Source organism: Scatophagus argus, chromosome 19 (genome assembly GCF_020382885.2).
Source record: "Scatophagus argus isolate fScaArg1 chromosome 19, fScaArg1.pri, whole genome shotgun sequence".
In the NCBI taxonomy this organism is placed as follows: Eukaryota; Metazoa; Chordata; class Actinopteri; family Scatophagidae; genus Scatophagus; species Scatophagus argus.
The window spans coordinates 10,620,923-10,638,551 of NC_058511.1; the positions used below are offsets into that span (position 1 = coordinate 10,620,923).

Here is a 17,629-nt window from a genome sequence, read left to right on the forward strand (position 1 = left end):
CGTTGTGAATTCGTCTCTTGCACCGAAGTGCGGTTGTGTTTTCTTTGAAGCCAGACGGACATGAATCAGTAAATCATAACAGGCTGCACCAAAAGCCACTGCGCTCAAACGGGACTTGGCTCTCATGGCAACAGATACAGCTGTTAGTGAATACAGGAGTCGAGGAGCCTTGATGTAATTGTGAAGACGAATTCAGCGAAGCCCCACTCGGCAGAGATGAAACAGACTCACAATCGGCCAAGTGAATTGGCAGCTGGTATCACAAAGATCGCATCAAACGACGGTTCCAAAGTGATGTAGCGTGTGATGTTTTTTTTAACGCTGCAGTGCAGAATTTCCTTAAGAAATTATTTCTGCTTTTGTTGGTTCAGTCCCATTAACGGTACATGTGATCCTGGATATATCACGATTACACATTGCTAAGGAAGTATAAAATATGTGCCATCATCCAGTGCACTTAACCCCACTTAATGTGCACACCAAACACTGCTTCAGAGCAATACTCAGAGTGTTTTCTATGATTCAGCACACTTCACTGCCTCTCACTGTACGCTCTGACCTGTGACAAATGCTGTTTGAGTTACAAATCGCCCACTGCTACACTGCACAAGTCATACCTAACATATTATTAATACTGATACTAGCATGGCTGAAATTCGTATTTTTGGGTTGTTTTGACAGAACAATACTCAGAGAAGCCACAGTAATGAATAAAAGCTCTACGAATACACAAATAAGCCACTGTGTCCCCAATTTTGAATTATCCTGTCCCACAAAGCGTTTATTAAAGGTCAGCCTTTGACTTCTTTGCTTTAGAGATCCAGTCACCAATTAATCAGCTTTCATTATGTACTCCAAAAATGACACAGACGGAGCACTTGAATCAAAACTAATTCCAGTTTTTAGATGATATGGATCATCAGAATCAGAATCAGAATTCCTTTATTTATCCCTGGAGGGAAATTCTTGTTTTTACAGACATTGCACATGCAGTATTCCCGACCAAGAAAGGAGAAAAGTGCAGAGTATAAAAAATAGGATAAACTTAATAAAGATAGGATAAACAAAACTAAAATCTCAAAGTACAGGTATTTACAAAAAACTGTATTCAAATTTTTAAGAAAATTTAAAATACAGGTATGTACATGTGTAAAAAGCCAATATGTACATTGTATATATACAATGAGTGTGTCCGTCACAGTGCTGAGTTTAACAGTATCCCCAACAACATGGTTAATATGGGTAAATATCATAAGTTTCATATGTTTATTTATTCATCTTTTATCTCTGTCTTTTCTAGATAATTTCATTTAAAACATACCTTTAAAGGTTTGTTTTTCTTTTAAGATTTCTTCTTTTATTTCATTTGAATGGCGCCTGCATATTTCAACCTTGCTTGCACATGCTTCATGTGTAAATAAATGTGATAACCAGCAACCTGCGCACAGACTGCAGGTGTAAGTTATCAGGACAGACGTACGTATTTGGTGCATTAGGGATGATTCTGTGTATTTTTGTGAGCACAAACAACACAATGTAATGTGATGCTCACCGGGTCAGTAGCTTTGATTTGTTTACGGATCAGTGGCTCACACTGAGAGAGAAGGCAGCTCCCAGCGTGCACGTCTCCTCATCCTCATGGCATGGCCCAGTGCAAAGCTCACGTACAAGCTTTCTGATTTCCTGCGGTTTAGCTGCTCTGTGGTGGAGAAGCTGAGGCTTTTGCTTTGTTCCAGTTCCAGATTTCTTCGAGGACGGACTCCCTCTTCCCGCTCAGGCTTACCTGAAGGTCTGTTCGGCCGTGTCTGAAGCCAGTCTGAACGACGTGAGGCCCAGCAGCCCCCCTGCAGTACTGGGCTCACCAGCGAAGGAGGCGGTGCGGCCTTCGTCTGGCACCACAGTGCAGCGCAGAAGTGTCCTTCACACTGAAGAGATTGTAAGAGTCTCCGCTGGGGATTTCGAAATACTCCAAGTCAATTTAGAATATCACAGCTTCTTTTGTTTGTTTGTTTTAATACACTCGTTTATTGATGAGTTGTGTGAGAACTGCTTGGATAGTGAAAGGATCGACCATTGTTTTCAATTTTATGTTTAGAGCTGAAACATGCAGTCGCATAATGAGAAGTTGATTGTCAAAAAAGCAAGCAGCAAATATTTTGATGAGCCAATATTTGTTTTAGTGGATTTTTTGTTGTTGTTGTTGCTGAATGCCAAATATTTGCCTGCTCCAGCTTCTCTAACATGAACATTTGGATGCTTGTCTTTGTCACACATGATAGTAAACTGAATATATTTGGATATTTGGGCTCATGTTTGGACAAATCAACATTTAAAAAAAAAATCACCATGGTGGCAAGATAATCACCTTTTCTTGCCACCAACTGCAGTCTAACCAAACTTCATGTCAGTATTGTATTTTTCTAACTATTTAATTCTCCATTATTATCAGACAAAATGGCAGGACAACCGGATGTCGACCAAGCAGGTGACCATCACGGTCACACAGAGCATCCATCAGGTGGACAAGAACGGGAAGGTGAAGAAGTCCCTGACCACCTATGAGGTTATGAAACCTGTGGAAACGCTCAAACAGGTGGCCACACAAAACACCTGAGTGCAAGAGAGACTGGAAGAAGCCAAAGATAAAGATAACTGTGATATTAGTGAACTGACGGTATTTTTTGGGGAAAAAGTCTGATGTCTGATGAAAGCACAAGCAGGACGTGTGACTTTGCAGTGAGACTTTAAACTGGACAATCTGGTCATATTGAACAAATGGCTCCTCTTCTTCAAAATTAAGTTAATCTAGGCTGTGTTGTACTTAATACTTTAAGAAGTATTTCTGTAGTGCCTGTTGCAGTTATGTTTTCCTGTATTTTGACACACTGAAGACACGTGAAACTGTATGTTGGTCAAGACAAAACATGACATTTTACAATACGTGCAGTATCATACCCAAAATAAATGAAGCCACGGTATACCAGAGCAGAGAGCCAAATCATGAAAGCAGAATTATTACTTGGCACAACTGATTCAGAAACTAAAAGCTACTGCAGTATTATTTCACATCGCTGAATATTCACAAATTAGAAATATTTTCTAGTTTTGTCATGACACACAACACGTAGTTGCTGCTGTGCTACAATCTGTGTGGCTCAGCGAACTGATGTGATGATTGCACTAATTACAGTGGAGCCTGGACAGGAGTTTGTGATGACAATGTAAACGACTGTCTTACTACATCGTGCTGTTTTGTACAACACAGTGTTCAATTTTCTTATCTATTTGTTTGTGTTTTCCAATGACAATAAATTGAACAGAAACATTTAAAGGTCCTCGTAGTAAATTACTTCATGAAAAGCTGCATATCTATTTTAATGGGATTGTTGGCACGTTGACCAACTGTGGTGACAAAACAGGCACCTTTCTGGATGCAGCATACACAGCATGTAGCAGTGCAGCATCTTCCCTGGCAGCTTGCATTCAACAACTGATGAGGAGTTTCTAAGCTGTTCTTGGGGCTCAGTGACTGTAACAGCAGTTCTGGGGTCAGCTTTGCGCCGAAAGTGTGTGGATCTGTTTTTCATGGTCGTAATGTATTTGTCTTGATCGGAACGATGGCTCTTCCTTCTCCATCCACTCCTCCACACAGAAGTCCGGGAAGAAGTAACGGATTTCTCTTTGTGCCGACTCAACAGAATCTAGAGAGAATGGAAATCAAATTTAGGACGATTTCAAACATGTTCTCACTCGTCAGTACGCTGAGCATAAATTCTTAAGCTTAGCTGAAATGGTCGGGGGAAGTTCAGGGTTATTACGTCTTAGACTTTTGGTTTCTGACTTCTATGACAATATTCCATCATTCAAGTATTTTGCAATGCAACTTGCTTGAAGGAAAAGTTTAATTGTATCAATAGTTGAGTTTCTGTCCTATAATGACACTGTTACAGGGATTGTACGCCAAAGATCAACTTGGTGAATTTACTGTATGTTGATTTGACAGCCCATGTGTTCATGCATGGGTGTAGGACATGCTCTGAACCCGTTGGCTTACATACATAAATACATGACACTCCTACCTGAGCCATGAGTTGTATTGCGTGTGTCTGTGAGTCCAAACTGGGCCCTGATTGAAGCAGGTGAGGTGTATCTGGCTCTGAACACTTTGGTCGGTCCCATCAGTTCTCTCCAATGACGTATGGCATCCTCTCTGGCTAAAATGTAGGCCCTCATTGGACCACTGTGGCAAAGAATTCAATAACATAAGCATTCATTCCTGTCATTTTAAACACTGGATTCTTGTCTAACTCTGCTAGCATCCAGACAAAGCTTGTTGTAGCATGTACAGATTCACTACTGCGAGGAGACAAAAATGACAATGGGATTACAAGCACCTTTCGAAATCCAGTGGGGGCATGTGGTGCATATTGTGAGCAGGCTACACAGTAATTTTCAGACAGTTGCTCCAGGAGTACTGTGCTAAACACAGTACTGTTGTGACATTGTGACATTTCAGAAAATTATTTATTTGGTTCAGAGCTCCATCAGCTGAGGGGTGCTTTTTGTATGTTAGCCAGGTGGGTTATGTGTGGAGAAAATTTTCTGTTATTCCATTTTAAATGCATCAGATAGAAGTATCTTCATCATCAGTAGATAGAACAAGTATCCAAAGGCAGCAGTCATGGTTTGGGAAATATATATCTACAACTGATTACAAAAACGTTGGCTGTTTAAAACATAATGTGATAATTTGCTAATGCTTTCTGACATATAATCAGTTACAAAAAGTACAAACAAGACAAAATATTCAGAGTTTTATGTCATCAGCTTCATTAATTTTTGTAAATATGTGCTTATTCTGAATTTGATGTCAAGAACATGTTTGAAATCGGTTTGGAGAGAAACAACAACAACAGATGTGGAATGTTGTGGAGAGCTCAAAAAACACCTGTTTGGAACATCGCACAGGTAAACAGATTAACTGGTAACATAGGATATCAACAAAGGAGCTTCCTTGAAAGGATCGCACACACAGTCTCAGCATTTTTTGGAGGTGTGGGTGTATGGTGTCAGTGTGGGGGCTCACCTTGACATAAATTCAACAAGTCTTTGGAAGAAGAATCGTCCTAAGAAGCAAAACAAAAGCAATGTACACAAAGCTCAATACCTTAACATATCGGCACCATTTTTAACCACTTCGAATGCAGTTCCTCAAAGTGTGACTCAGGAAGAAACACTGCTATCAGAAATGATTTTCAATAATCCTATTTATGACAAAAGATATGGTAATATGACAGTGTGTGATGAGTTGTGTCCACACCTGAATGTTCGGCGTAAAACCTCTCAGAGTCCTGTCTCCTCCACACGAGATCTTTGCATCGAACAATCACAAAGTTGTCATCCAGGATTCTCTTGTGAAGAGCCTGAAAAAAAAATATTATTATTATTTAACCTTGTGCCATACTGCAGGCTAGAAGGAAAAGGGTAAACATTTTAATATTTTTGTGTCAACTGCTGATATTGGACCTGTCAGAAGGGTGATACTTACAAGCAATACCCTGATACAAAAGGTCATTCTCTCTATTAAGATGGCAACAGACTGGCCCAATTTATGTGGCTGTGAAAACTAATGGAACATCTCATGACTGACACAGATTTCATCACTGTGAGGCTTCGAGGCTTGTAAATCTCTCAAGACAGGATATAAATTATTCTTCACTGTTTGAATAAAACACTGAACAAGCCACTTCTTGAAATTGGTTTATTTGACAGTGTGGTTTAGAATTCAGTTTTTTAAATTGATTCCAAAGTCTAAATCTTCTAGCATAACTAAACTATGACATAACAAGGAATATTGTGGACTTAATCATCAAATACCGAATTAACTACGGATGTATAATATGGATTTCCCCCCTCGATACCAATACTGTTAATTATCTGCTTCTCCTGATAGCCATTTTCTCAAAAAAGAAGGTCATAGTCATATCAACCAGCAATATTTCACTGACTGCTGATAATAAGGCAATTTGAGATGTGAGCAATTTATGGTCCTCAGAGTTAACCTTGTTTATTTTACTGGTATTAAGGATTTTTTTACCTGCCTTTTTATTAACATTTTATATCTGAACTCTGACCTGCTTTGTACTTCAACCACTGCCTAACCCATCCTGATACACACCGTTCTGTCTTACATTAGCCTTAAATACACCACATAGAACCTCAACATGTTATTATCAACACTGCAATTCAGTATGTAAAGTCAAACTGTGACATACTTGGGGAAATGACTTTAAATGTTGTTCAGATCCATTCAAAGAAATAGTATACTGATACAACATAAATGGACAATAAAGGTAATATTTATATTTAATGGACTGCTGATGGTGTATGTGTATATTCTGCTCTTTTGCAAGATTAGATTAGTTAGTATTAGCAGACCATCCGTGTCTATCTGTGTCATCTTCTCACTGTCTGAAGGTCTGTAATCTGTTAATCCTGCCATACAGAAAGGTCAGAAAGATGCTCCACGGTGACATAACAGCCACAGACCTTCAAAATAAAAGACATAATTGAAACTGTTAAATGTGCTACTATAACACAGGTGGTGTGAGCTCACCTCTAACATCACAGGATGGGCTACAGCATCTGGTTTGATGACCGCCAGGGTGAGCTGCAGTACTTTGGACAAGCTGCGAGCTGTCAGTAACATTTTCTACAGGACAGAAATCATACTCCATAGGTCATTTGCGGTGTATCAACAGTTAGCTGCGGAAACGTGAGATGAGTCAGTTAACGGTTGATAAACAGCCTTAGCTAACTGTTTATCATGAAATCCAAACACAGCCAAATACATGCAAATACATACAATGTACGCCGAAAAAATGGGATCTTCGATACCGACGTAATTAATCTGTGAATGCTTATAAATGTTTTCTGCCGTTTTAGTTAAAGATACAAACCTCATTCAGATGTGATTTGTCTCCAAAACACAGGTCATTCTAAAGGGAGAACGACAAATGGAGCCGCCATGCTTTCGTTAATATAAAACAAATAAGTAAAAAGTCATTACAGTAACAAGTTATATTAATGAGGTTTGTGTCACTAGGCTACATACTGTAATATTAACGTAATTTTAAACGTGAATATACGTTCAATAACTGCTGGCACCGGTCAGTCCGTTAGCAAATACTGTCCCCAGAAACGAAAACGGCACATTTAGTTCCCACTGTGAGAGTGACGCCAAATTAAAATAATTATAAAAGCTCATAACAGAGTATTAGTTGTATTTTGTAAAATATTTCTTAAACTCAGACACATGAAGGTTTGACCACGTGAGGAGCTTTTTTAACATATATGCAGCTCTTGAGCCTCTGAAATGCTTCATGTATGTTTTTAGTGACCAGAATGACGCAAATGCTTGGTCCAACTCAGACTCAGATCCTTTAGGACAGCTGTCAATTCTGTTTCCATGCTCCTAAGATAACAGGTCACCAGAACACAGCACTACTGGAACTAAAGTGGAGTCAGTGAGTTGCAAAACGGCACTGCAGCGCAGTAGATTCTTTCCAGTTTAGTACTTATATTTCAATCCTCAAGTTAAATGTACTGATGTCAGATTGTCTCACTGGGGGTTTAAAGAGAAATTCCCCTGAGGTTCAGAGCTGCAAACAGGATGTCTTGTCTAAATGACAGTTCACTCCTTTAAAATATAGACCTGTAAGGCTTAGGTTATGGTGTCTCATTACCGAATAGATGCTCTGGAGTAGCTGACGTGCCAGCTACAAGCACAAACTGGAACGAGAGAGATTTTCGCCTTTGGAATTTCATCAGTGTGGGAGATCAGACATGCAGTATGAGTTACAAACACGGAGCAAATTCCAGCCATGCAAAATGGCCACACCCTTGAAAAGAAGAGGTGTGTGTGTGTGTGTGTGTGTGTCCATGTGTCTGGGGTTTGACATTCAGAGAGAGAGAGAGAGAGAGAATAGGAGTGAAGAAAAGGGGGTGGATGTCCCACATAGGTTTCTCCCACCTGCCCATGTCATGTGACTTGGGGTGACACCACAGCTGTTACCACCCATGAGGGAGATGGAGAGGACAAGAGGAGGCGTTTGGTGGGTGGGGGGTTGAATGGAGCACATTTCTGAGGATATAGCATTAAATGTACCTACAAACACTATACTTTATCTTGCATTATTATGTTTCATGCAGTTGTTATCAATGGTGGAAGAAGAACTCAGATCCTTATAAGTAAAAAGTCCTGTGGTAAAAATCATACTTAATATTATCAGCCAAATATGCATGAAATATTACAAGTAACAGTCCCTTGTGACTTAAAAGATTACATATTTGTATTGATGCATCAATGTGTAAATATCATTTTACTGTTGTTAGTTGTACATTATACAGCATGCAGTGAGGTATTTTAGTTCAGAGGTTCCCAACCTAGGGCTCTGGCCTCTCCAAAGCGTCGCAAGATAAATCTGAGGTATGATTAATAGGAGAGGAAAAAAAATTGCAAACTTTTTAGATCTTTCCTTAGTCATTCCTTTTCTGTGAAATATCAAAGAGTTTGATATTTTGGGGCCTTGATAAGTTATTTGATGAAGCCATTTGAGAAGTTTAGAAGGTAAATGTCCCTTCGGTAGAAATGCTGACAGCTCACACACATCTGATGCAAAACATGGAGCTTCTTTATGTTTTTCTTTTGTTGTCAGTGGTTACAAGTCCAAACATTTGGTAACCACTAATTTAATTTTGCAATCAATGCATTTTATGAGCTTTTTATGTAAGATCTGAAATGTAGCGACACCTGTCAGACAAATGTTGAACAGTGGAAGTATAACTTTTCCTTCTGAACTGTAGTGCAGTGAAATGATCAGGTAGCATATAAACTTCAAGTGGCTCAAAAATGTAAGTTCAGTAGATTAACGAGGGTAAATGTCTGTAGTGATGATTGACAGAGGTCACATGGGTTGACTCATTTTTGGGCCTTACTTGCATAGAGAGCTTAGAGATATTGTTTTGTGGCATTTTAATTACAGAGTTAACATTAGGGAAAATGAGATGTTGAGAGATAAGACGGACACGACATACAGCAAAGGTCCTCTGCCACATTTGAGCTGGGAATGTTGAAATTCGTGGTCAAGCACCTGAAACCTCACCTGCATTCATATAGCTCGTTACCTCATTGGTATGTATGTGTATGTATGGCTGCAGTTTCCACTTCTCAAACATTCTGATCTGACAAAGATCCATGTGTGACTGAAACACTGTCTTTACTAAACGTATGTGAATTTGCAGTACCTGAAACTCCCAGGCCACCCTAAGTCGCCCTGAGGATGTGAGAGTGCTTTTTTTTTTTTAATGCAGCAAGGGGAACGATCCATATCGTATCCATATCGAGATATTACATATCTCCGTAGATTGAGGATGAGGGAGCCAATAATGTGAGTGTATTTGGGAGCTCAAAAAGACCTTGTATGGTGTATTGTTTTCACAGGATGAACAGGTTTCAGGATGGATGGCAGGACAGAATTCACCACTGATCGTGACTGACTCTTGCCTTAAACATCCTGAAGTGGGCAGCTGATTCAGCGGACCCCCTCCCCCGCCTCTCTGTTTCATCTCGGCGTCTCTGCTGCTGCTGCTGCTGCTGCTGCTGCTGTTGTTCCTTCTGCCGCTCCTGCAGTTGTCGCTCCCTTTTGGTGTGGAGTCGGGCAGCTGACCGACGACCCCCACAGGCGCTCTGGGTGTCCATGAGCTACTCCACATTCATTCATCTAGCAGGAGCCACAGTAAAGGATCATGTGAATATATGTTGTACGTATCAGCACCATGGAGGAATGACATGGAATGTGATGGAAGACAAACTGTTGAGGTTTGGTGAGAAGTTGGATGACATTAAACAAATACATGTTGGTAATACTGAAAAATGGTATTTTTATAGTTAAAGAAAATGAGCTTGTACACAGATCTGATGTGTATTTGACACTTTGTTTAACTGCTCCCAGAGTTTCCTATACCATCCTTACAATGAGATGACATCAGATGAACTACAAATTCATAGGAACGTTTTTGGAACTAATTGTAGGGAAAAAATTGCTATTCAAAGAATTAAATGTTCACTATATTAAATAAATGATTATTGGTTTTAATGGAGCAGTTCTACCAAATTCCTCTGGAAATCAACTTTTAATAAATTACAGGAGATTTTTGCGGACCTGTAACATGAAGTGTTATCATATGTTTTTGCATACCATCTTACACTGTGAGACATTTAGATTATTTTTCCTGCACTGCATAGTTTCCTTTAAATTTCTTTTTATTGTTTGCGTGAAACCTTTTATACAATAATGCCCTGCTCTGTTTTGGTGAATCCTTTCTTTGACATGATCCAGCCTATGAGCAAGTTACATGCTGTCGTTTCTGCTTTTGTTTTCTATTAAACTTGTCCATTGTGATGTCTTGTCAACAATACTGTAAATATTATTACTGACTAGTGAGCCTTTTACGTTTTAAATAACGTTCTCAATACCAATACATTCAAATGACGTTAGAGTAAATTTCTAAGGTGTTTTCCTTTGGCAGTGTTATTGCAATTAAATAAATAACCTGGATTAATTATGACACTTGAAATCTCCTCTAATGTTCTACTGTAATATGGCCTCTAACTACCACAGTACACGCTTCAAACAGATTTTGACATTATTTGTGAGAAAATAATAAATACTCTGCTTTGACCTGTATACTGTGGTGTACACTGATCCTCCACGTCACACCTCACCTGTTACCACAGGCTGCCTGAAGATAACAACAGGGCCATTTAAAGTGTGGACACGCGACCCCGGCTCAACACCCAGACCCCTTTTATGTTCTAGTTGTTTGATTGGTGAGAAAAGTCTCAGATGCGTTTCCTGTTATGACACCTTCTGGAGCTTTTGCAACAGACCTGAGCATGATTACGGTGCCATATTTCCATCTCTTGTTCAACGCTTCCAGCAGCCATTAATGCTCTGATCTCACTTTCTGTCATTTATTCAAGTAGAGTTTTTGTGTCGTAGCTAAAAAAAAACGAATAGAGTTTCTTTATGTTAAGACGTCATCGTTTATTCACAGATCTAATGACCTCAAAGCATCCGTCTAAATCCTTTTGTGCCTTCTGTGAGTTACGGGAGTGAGTTGCCTTCACCTCTCCATCACCTGTTCACTCTTTTAGCCTAAATGGCGGTGACCTTTGACCTTTCTGCTGCATTGCTCCACCACACGGGACCAGGCTCCTTACAACAGCTGTGTCAACCTCGGCCCTGGCAACTGGTGTGCCCAGGGAAGGACAGAGAGTGGCATTAATGTCAGAGCACATAATGAGTCAGCAACACGGCGCTGTCTTATCTTTGTCAAGATCAGTTCCGTTTCACATGTTGGGTTACTCATTGAATCATTATTGTCCTTTACCAGTTTAAGATTTTCAGCTCTCACTGGCCTGTTGCTCTTTTCTTTATTTACTAAGAACTAAAACAAATACACATAGTAGCTTATAATCTCACAGCCATTTTTTTTTCATTTTTCTTTATTGTTTATTTGAGAACACAACCCCCGTCCTCCAGCATCTCAGAACTTATTCTTGCTTTTACAGAAAAATCTAGGAAAAAAGAAAAATTGAATCAAAGTTTTTTAAAGGTGATTGTAGTCACTTTCCAATTGATACATAAGGTTAGCTTTCCACCTCATACAGTGAGTTTTCTCCAAAGAACAGCGAGTTGATCTGCAAGGTTGTCTCATCCTGTGCATGTCTGGGAGCTGGTCTGGCGTCAGCTGTCGGTTTATTTATACCAGTAGAAATCTATGATATCCGCTGTTAAAGAAACTGCTCTGGGGTTAGTCAGCCTAACTCCTACCTGCCGTCCCGAGGGAAATTTTTTCCTCCTGCCAAGAAAAGAGTGTTGTGACCTCCCCACAAGCAGTGGGACATTGGCAACACGATAGATGGGTATGACAGAGGGGAACAAAGTGATTAGCAAACGGGGGCCCCGGTATGTGAACACGGGTTAAAAATAACCTCACTGACCCAATTTGTAGAAAATATGCAACACAACCACTGAGCTCCTGTGCTGTCTTCCTCCTAATCTGGTGTAATTGCTCTTAAAAAAATGACCTGATCTTATAATGAAGTGAAATTTGACATTGACCCACACTCATACCTTAGATAACAAGCATCTTTTATGGATGTTTTCATGTTATCCAATGGATGTATGAATGATCACCAGACTGATGATTGGACTTAAATAAATAAAACTGAAGAGGGGTTGACAGATGAAAAAAACAAATCACAGAGTAAGATGAGATCTTTTGCATGATTCATGACACATGATGAAAGAGAAGCAGATGATTCAACGAGAGTCTGTTGGTTGGCAAATCCTCCGCTTGTGAGCTGGTGTGCGACAGTGATCAGCTGTCCTGTTAAGAGGAACAGCAGGATTATGATTTGTGTCTTAACCATTGTGTCCGGTGTGAGCGGCCAAGAATCCCCTCAACAACAAAAGTTATCTGATATTCCTAGCACCCAGATATATCTTGCAAGACCTTGGTGCATAGCTGGCATTAGTGGAAATGTTGCATTTGTGATACGCCCTGGCTGGGGGCCATGGGAAATATTGAACAACTGTCGAATTTAGACAACATCCTGTGGCGGAGAAAAAACGGGGAGCTACAAAGATGCGATGGGGTGGCTATTTGTGGACTGCGAGTGCCTCGAAAATAGCGAGACTATTGGGTTTCAATATAAGCCCCCCTCTCTGAGCTCGAGCTTTCTGTGAATGAGGCCCGGGTTCCTATCACACCCAACCCCAGCGCTGATTTTAGAACACAGGTGTTGACCTTAGTGGAGCGACTTGTGCTTGCAGCAGAGGAAAATGAACCCCTGAGCTTGAGCCCGTTTGCCTCTACAGTGTTGGTTGCTCTCTGGTCACACAGATGCTTCAAAACAGTCATATAAGGATCTACATATTCCATATGATCACTTAATAACAGCAAGTGTAATGAAAGAACTCCGACACACCTAAATGGGTATGACAGATGAGAAATTGTTGCAACACTTTCATTACTAACTGACAGTTTAAGCTGAAAACTTTTTAAAATATATTTTCAAGAATTTCCTCTTGATTTTCTCCTTTCCACAAATGCAGTTTATGTTACATCCACTGCTGTTTTGTAAGTGTCATGGCGGCAGGATGGTCACCTTGTGGCCAGGGGAGAATTTATTGCTTAGTTTTTATGGTGCCATGAGAAGAGCCATATAACGTATTCACACTCCTCACATATCATTGAGTGTGCCTCATTAACAGAGGTTTACATCACAGTTTATCTAAGGATTTCACATGTTTGGCTGACTGTATTTTTGACATCATGTCATCTCATTAAAAAAAAATTGCTTTTGTCGGAGGCCTCTAAAGGCTTTGACAACAGTGAACGTCACTTTTTCCTATGCAGTAAATGATACAGTGAAACCGAAGTGAAGCTCGGACACCAAACGGGGATGAAACTCAACCTTGGCTTCAGCTGTGACTCGTGGCCTGCTGTAACTGCTGTTCTGACTGTACCCCAAACCCAATAAAACACGCCCATCGTGCAGTTGCTTCCTTGTTTCTTTGCCTCCCTCTTTTTCTTTCTCCCTTTTTCTTTCTTTTTTTTTTTTCTCCAAAATGGAGCCATTGACATTCAGTGTAAAAGAGAGGCAGGGTGGGGTGGGGGCTGAACAGAGGAACGGCAGGGGTGTAGGGTGTCTCAAGCCCAGTGTGAACAGCTGAGAGGTGTGATTTCACAGGCTGGCTCCCCCCTGTCAGGGCCCTGATTGGGCCGGACAGGAGGCGCAGGAGAGGCCCTGGCTTCTAAAAGACACCAACAGGTGGGAGGCCGCTTTGGAGGGGGGCGCTCCTGGCGGGATAGAAAAGGCCGATCTGCAAGGCCTGTTGTGGGCACAATCCACCGGCCAGATACGGAGGAGGATGGTTGATCGCAGGATAGCTGAGCTGAACAGAGGAGAGGGGCAGCATTAAGTTGGGAAATGGTTCCCAGGAAGCTAAGGGTTAGTTGGAGATGAGTTTTGGCTTTTAATGGGTGGAAAGGGACAGCTTCAGTGACAAGGAGTAAGACTGGTCTGAGAGTTAAGTCTTTTATGTGGTGTTTTTGGTCTTAGTGCCCCTTTTTAAATCTTCTCGTTTTGACAAACAGCTTTTTATAGGTATCTTTTCTTCTTTGGAAATGGTTAACATTTGACCTCTACAAGCAGGCTTTATAGAGACAAGCTTGTCTGTCGATTTAAAAAAGTCTTCCAGATTCAGAGGTTGCAGACTTCTGGTCCTTTGCTGATCACCATGTGTGTGAGTAAAATCGGCCATCAATCCAGGTGTTAAAAGTTTTCTGTAAGCTTTACGACAGATGCGGCACACTGTGGCAGAGCCTGACACCTCTGTCAGGTGAGGCGGGGGAGCTGAGGTGCGACACAGGAAAGAACCAGGACATTCTCACAGGAGCAATCACAGTCTAATCAAAGCAGAACTGCAAGTCTTTCTAACGGCCATTTGGTTCAGAGCTGCTTGATGTGGCAGCGGTTAGATATATCAAGGAAGTCACCAGTAGGCAGTGTAGGAGATGCTGCCTGAACCCAAAGTGGCCTCAAGCTCAACTCCAGCTACTCACCACAAGAAAACCTCAGGAGGAGATGCGGCAGAATTCAGTAAAGGTGAGTACAAACAATTACTTCGATTTCTTAATATTTCTGTTCTTAAAACTGTTTTATAAAGGAGATTTTTAGACAGTTGTTGGGGTCAAATGACTTTGCGTGGCGTAATGTTTAGGAAAGTGCACCTATGACTACTGGAAGTCAGAATTCGCCTCCTCCCTCCCTGAGTTATTTAAACACAATGGGGTTCAGCATCACCACATTGGCATGACCCATCAAAGAGCTACGTGGGCTGGTATTCAGCAGTGCTCGTCGTAAATTTCACAAATATTTTTCTTTCAGCGCTTGAAGGTCTGATTTTTTGTTTGTACTAAAAGACAACATAAGGAAAACTCAAGTAAACCACCTTTTAAAATAAAAACAAAACTGGAAATTTCCCCGTCTATCAACTGAAACCCAAATTTCTAGCAAGTCTGTGGGAGCTGCAGATGATCGAAGCCGCCATCACGTGTCCGTCTTCGCTCACTCTGTCATGGTTAACCGTTGTTAAGCCGGGTTGTTCCTGCTAAACTGCAACTGTGACTGTGAAAGGGTGCTTTGTGTCCGAGGAGTGGTGAATCCAGTTGTTGCCCCTTGTGAGGACATGCTTCCTTATATCCCCATATTAATACACCACTTATGGAATGTAAGGAAGTGTGTGGTTTCAAGGGGACTTGAGCACCAGCCGTACTGGGAAGACAAGATTTCATTCGTTGTTTAACAGTTAGAAAAGATGGGGCTTCATTCGGCACAATTGTCAGAGCAGAGCATGCCTTTGTTTTATGAGAGGGGGGATGTCAGGCTTCGTGAGTGTGTGTGTGTGCGTGCATGTGTGTGTGTGTGTGTGTGACAGGACAACAGGTGAAAGGCCTGTTCCCTCTCCGTCAGCTCAGGCACGTGTGCAGTTAGCATTACTCCCAGGGATCTGCTGATCGGGTCTCAGGGACTTCTTGAAAAATTCCTCCCCTGCCCCAATGGCTGACAGTCAAGGAGGATTGACGGACCACAGCTGTCACCCATTATAGCAACCACAGGACTCTCAAAAAAGGAAGAGGGAGGGCAGAGATGTGAAGCTGTCATTGAGGGTGAAGGTTCACTCCTGTAGGCTGGATTTGGAAGGAAACAGGGCGTTGACACTGGCTGTGTCAGGATTCCCAGCCCTCTAAATAGGAACTATCTGCTTGGTAACATGGTGACTGCTATGTTGTAACTATGCAGGATATGTCAGTAGTGATGATCTTTCTCTCTCTCTGTGTTCCATCAGGTAAGACTGAGGAGGACATGACGGCCTGACAGCTCGCAGATGATGTCCACCTTCCATTTCCACTCTTTCTCTTCTCTCACTTCTATCTTTTTCCTACCCATGTAATCCTCCTTTTCCCCCCTTGTTCTCACCGCATGCCCTCCCCTCCTTGGCTCTTTCTGGCTCTGCCTCTTGCAGCTGAAGCAACACGCCTTGCTGTGGCTGGTCAAACGGAACCAAGTCAGGTGTTTCTGTGAGGTTTGGTCCCCTTCAACCAGCTACTGCGTCGTGAATTCAGTCAGCAGACACCAGCGTGGAATCAAAGACACAGTGGCGTTGTAGCGTACGCTGCATCCTTTAGAGGTGGTAGTCTGTTGACAGTGATTATTATTATTTCTTTCCCTTAGTGGTTTTGCTGTTTCCTGTATTGCAATGGATGTTAATAAAAAATCAATGACAACATGCAGTGGTGACTTAAAATTTGCTCGAAAGGTGTTGGAATTTTAAAAAATAAGTATAATAATAAATAAATAAGTGCAAAGGACAAATTTTAGTCAAATTTCCTCATACAAGCCCTTTTTAACCTGGGCTTTTCTTGTTTTTGATTACTGTATGTCATGTGTAAGTGGCGTAATTATACTTGAGTACAAGTGTTATTCTGATAATGAGTAGTCATTTTTGAACGGTTGTGTATGATGATAATATTTCTTCTAGGTAACTCATACAAAAAAAAAAAAAGTGCTTCCACCAGAAAGTCTAGCTTGACCCAAGAGATGTGGTGTGTAGTCACGTTCCTCAATGTTGAAATGAACATTTGTGTTTTCTTTTGTCAAAAACAAACAAAAATAAGAAAAACAATTTTGTATTAATGTTTAATCTGAAGAATGAAATGTGGGTAGCCACCCACAGCGGTATATAAAGTCTAGAGCAGACACATACTTCGTTACACAACAAGCCCACACAGTCAACATACAAAAATGTTAATTTCTTTGGCTACCATTATCACCACACAAAAATGGATAACACACGAAATCTCCACTTTCCTACAACAGATATTTCACCCTCTTTTATTTGCTTGTTTGTTTGCTTGTTTTACATCAGGTTGAAAAGATCAATCTAAGATTAAACTACATACCAATCCAGAGTCTGAACTTTAAAGAGACCAACCTGTTAGTATTAAAATTGCATGTTTGATACCCATATTTCATACCCATTCCTACCACCCATCCACAAATTCATTCATTGTAAAGTGAGTTGCAAGGAAGTCAGCAAATCCACAAAAATGTAAATGAAAAGAACATAATTTAAAAAAAAAGAAGATTATGCTGCCATGTGTTACTTGTTAGGTGCAATGAACTGCATGTTGTGCCATTTGTACTTTATGTGGTAAAGTTGGCTCAAAATGGTAATCATATGGACTCTCATCACAAAAACATACTGAAATCATCCATATTTAAACTTCTTAGCTGAAGGGATGTTTGTATTTACAAAACATCCCACTGGTAAGGAGTCAGTCAGCAAAATGGGTTAAAGATGTTAAGGGGAAATCTATTCTAAAATTATGATACATATACTGTAGATGATAGAAGTAACCTCTGTGCAAAATATCACGCAGTAGAACAATATTTACTCATCAATGAATGAGGATTGTGTAGACAGCTGTACAC

General features: G+C 40.7%; 2 protein-coding genes and 1 long non-coding RNA gene across 8 annotated transcripts in view; 2 read left to right on the plus strand and 1 right to left on the minus strand.

Annotated features, from left to right (window-relative positions):
* Positions 1–3,331, plus strand: part of baalcb (BAALC binder of MAP3K1 and KLF4 b) — a 37,031-nt gene extending 33,700 nt beyond the window's left edge. For all 5 annotated transcript variants that reach the window (XM_046373721.1, XM_046373724.1, XM_046373722.1 and 2 more), the window contains 2 exons: positions 1,737–1,936; positions 2,450–3,331. In XM_046373721.1, the coding sequence (XP_046229677.1) occupies positions 1,737–1,936; positions 2,450–2,614 (365 nt within the window). In that variant the 3' untranslated portion in view covers positions 2,615–3,331. The remainder of the gene's footprint in view (positions 1–1,736; positions 1,937–2,449) is intronic.
* Positions 2,907–7,201, minus strand: nme6 (NME/NM23 nucleoside diphosphate kinase 6). Of its 2 annotated transcripts, none has more exons than XM_046373718.1 (6): positions 6,960–7,201; positions 6,617–6,712; positions 5,321–5,423; positions 5,087–5,126; positions 4,080–4,240; positions 2,907–3,701 (listed from the first exon to the last, which is right to left on the minus strand). In XM_046373718.1, the coding sequence occupies exons 2-6, from the start codon at positions 6,707–6,709 to the stop codon at positions 3,550–3,552; spliced, it is 549 nt and encodes a 182-aa protein (XP_046229674.1). In that variant the 5' UTR covers positions 6,710–6,712; positions 6,960–7,201; the 3' UTR covers positions 2,907–3,549. The 2 variants fall into 2 exon arrangements, with proteins under 2 accessions (XP_046229674.1, XP_046229675.1); XM_046373719.1 differs by having other exon boundaries at positions 6,617–6,765.
* Positions 7,202–13,801: 6,600 nt separating this feature from the next.
* LOC124050837 lies at positions 13,802–16,428 on the plus strand. The gene is made up of 2 exons (XR_006841696.1): positions 13,802–14,740; positions 16,161–16,428. It is a non-coding gene; the product is annotated as an uncharacterized LOC124050837 (long non-coding RNA).
* The last annotated feature ends 1,201 nt before the right edge of the window (positions 16,429–17,629 follow it).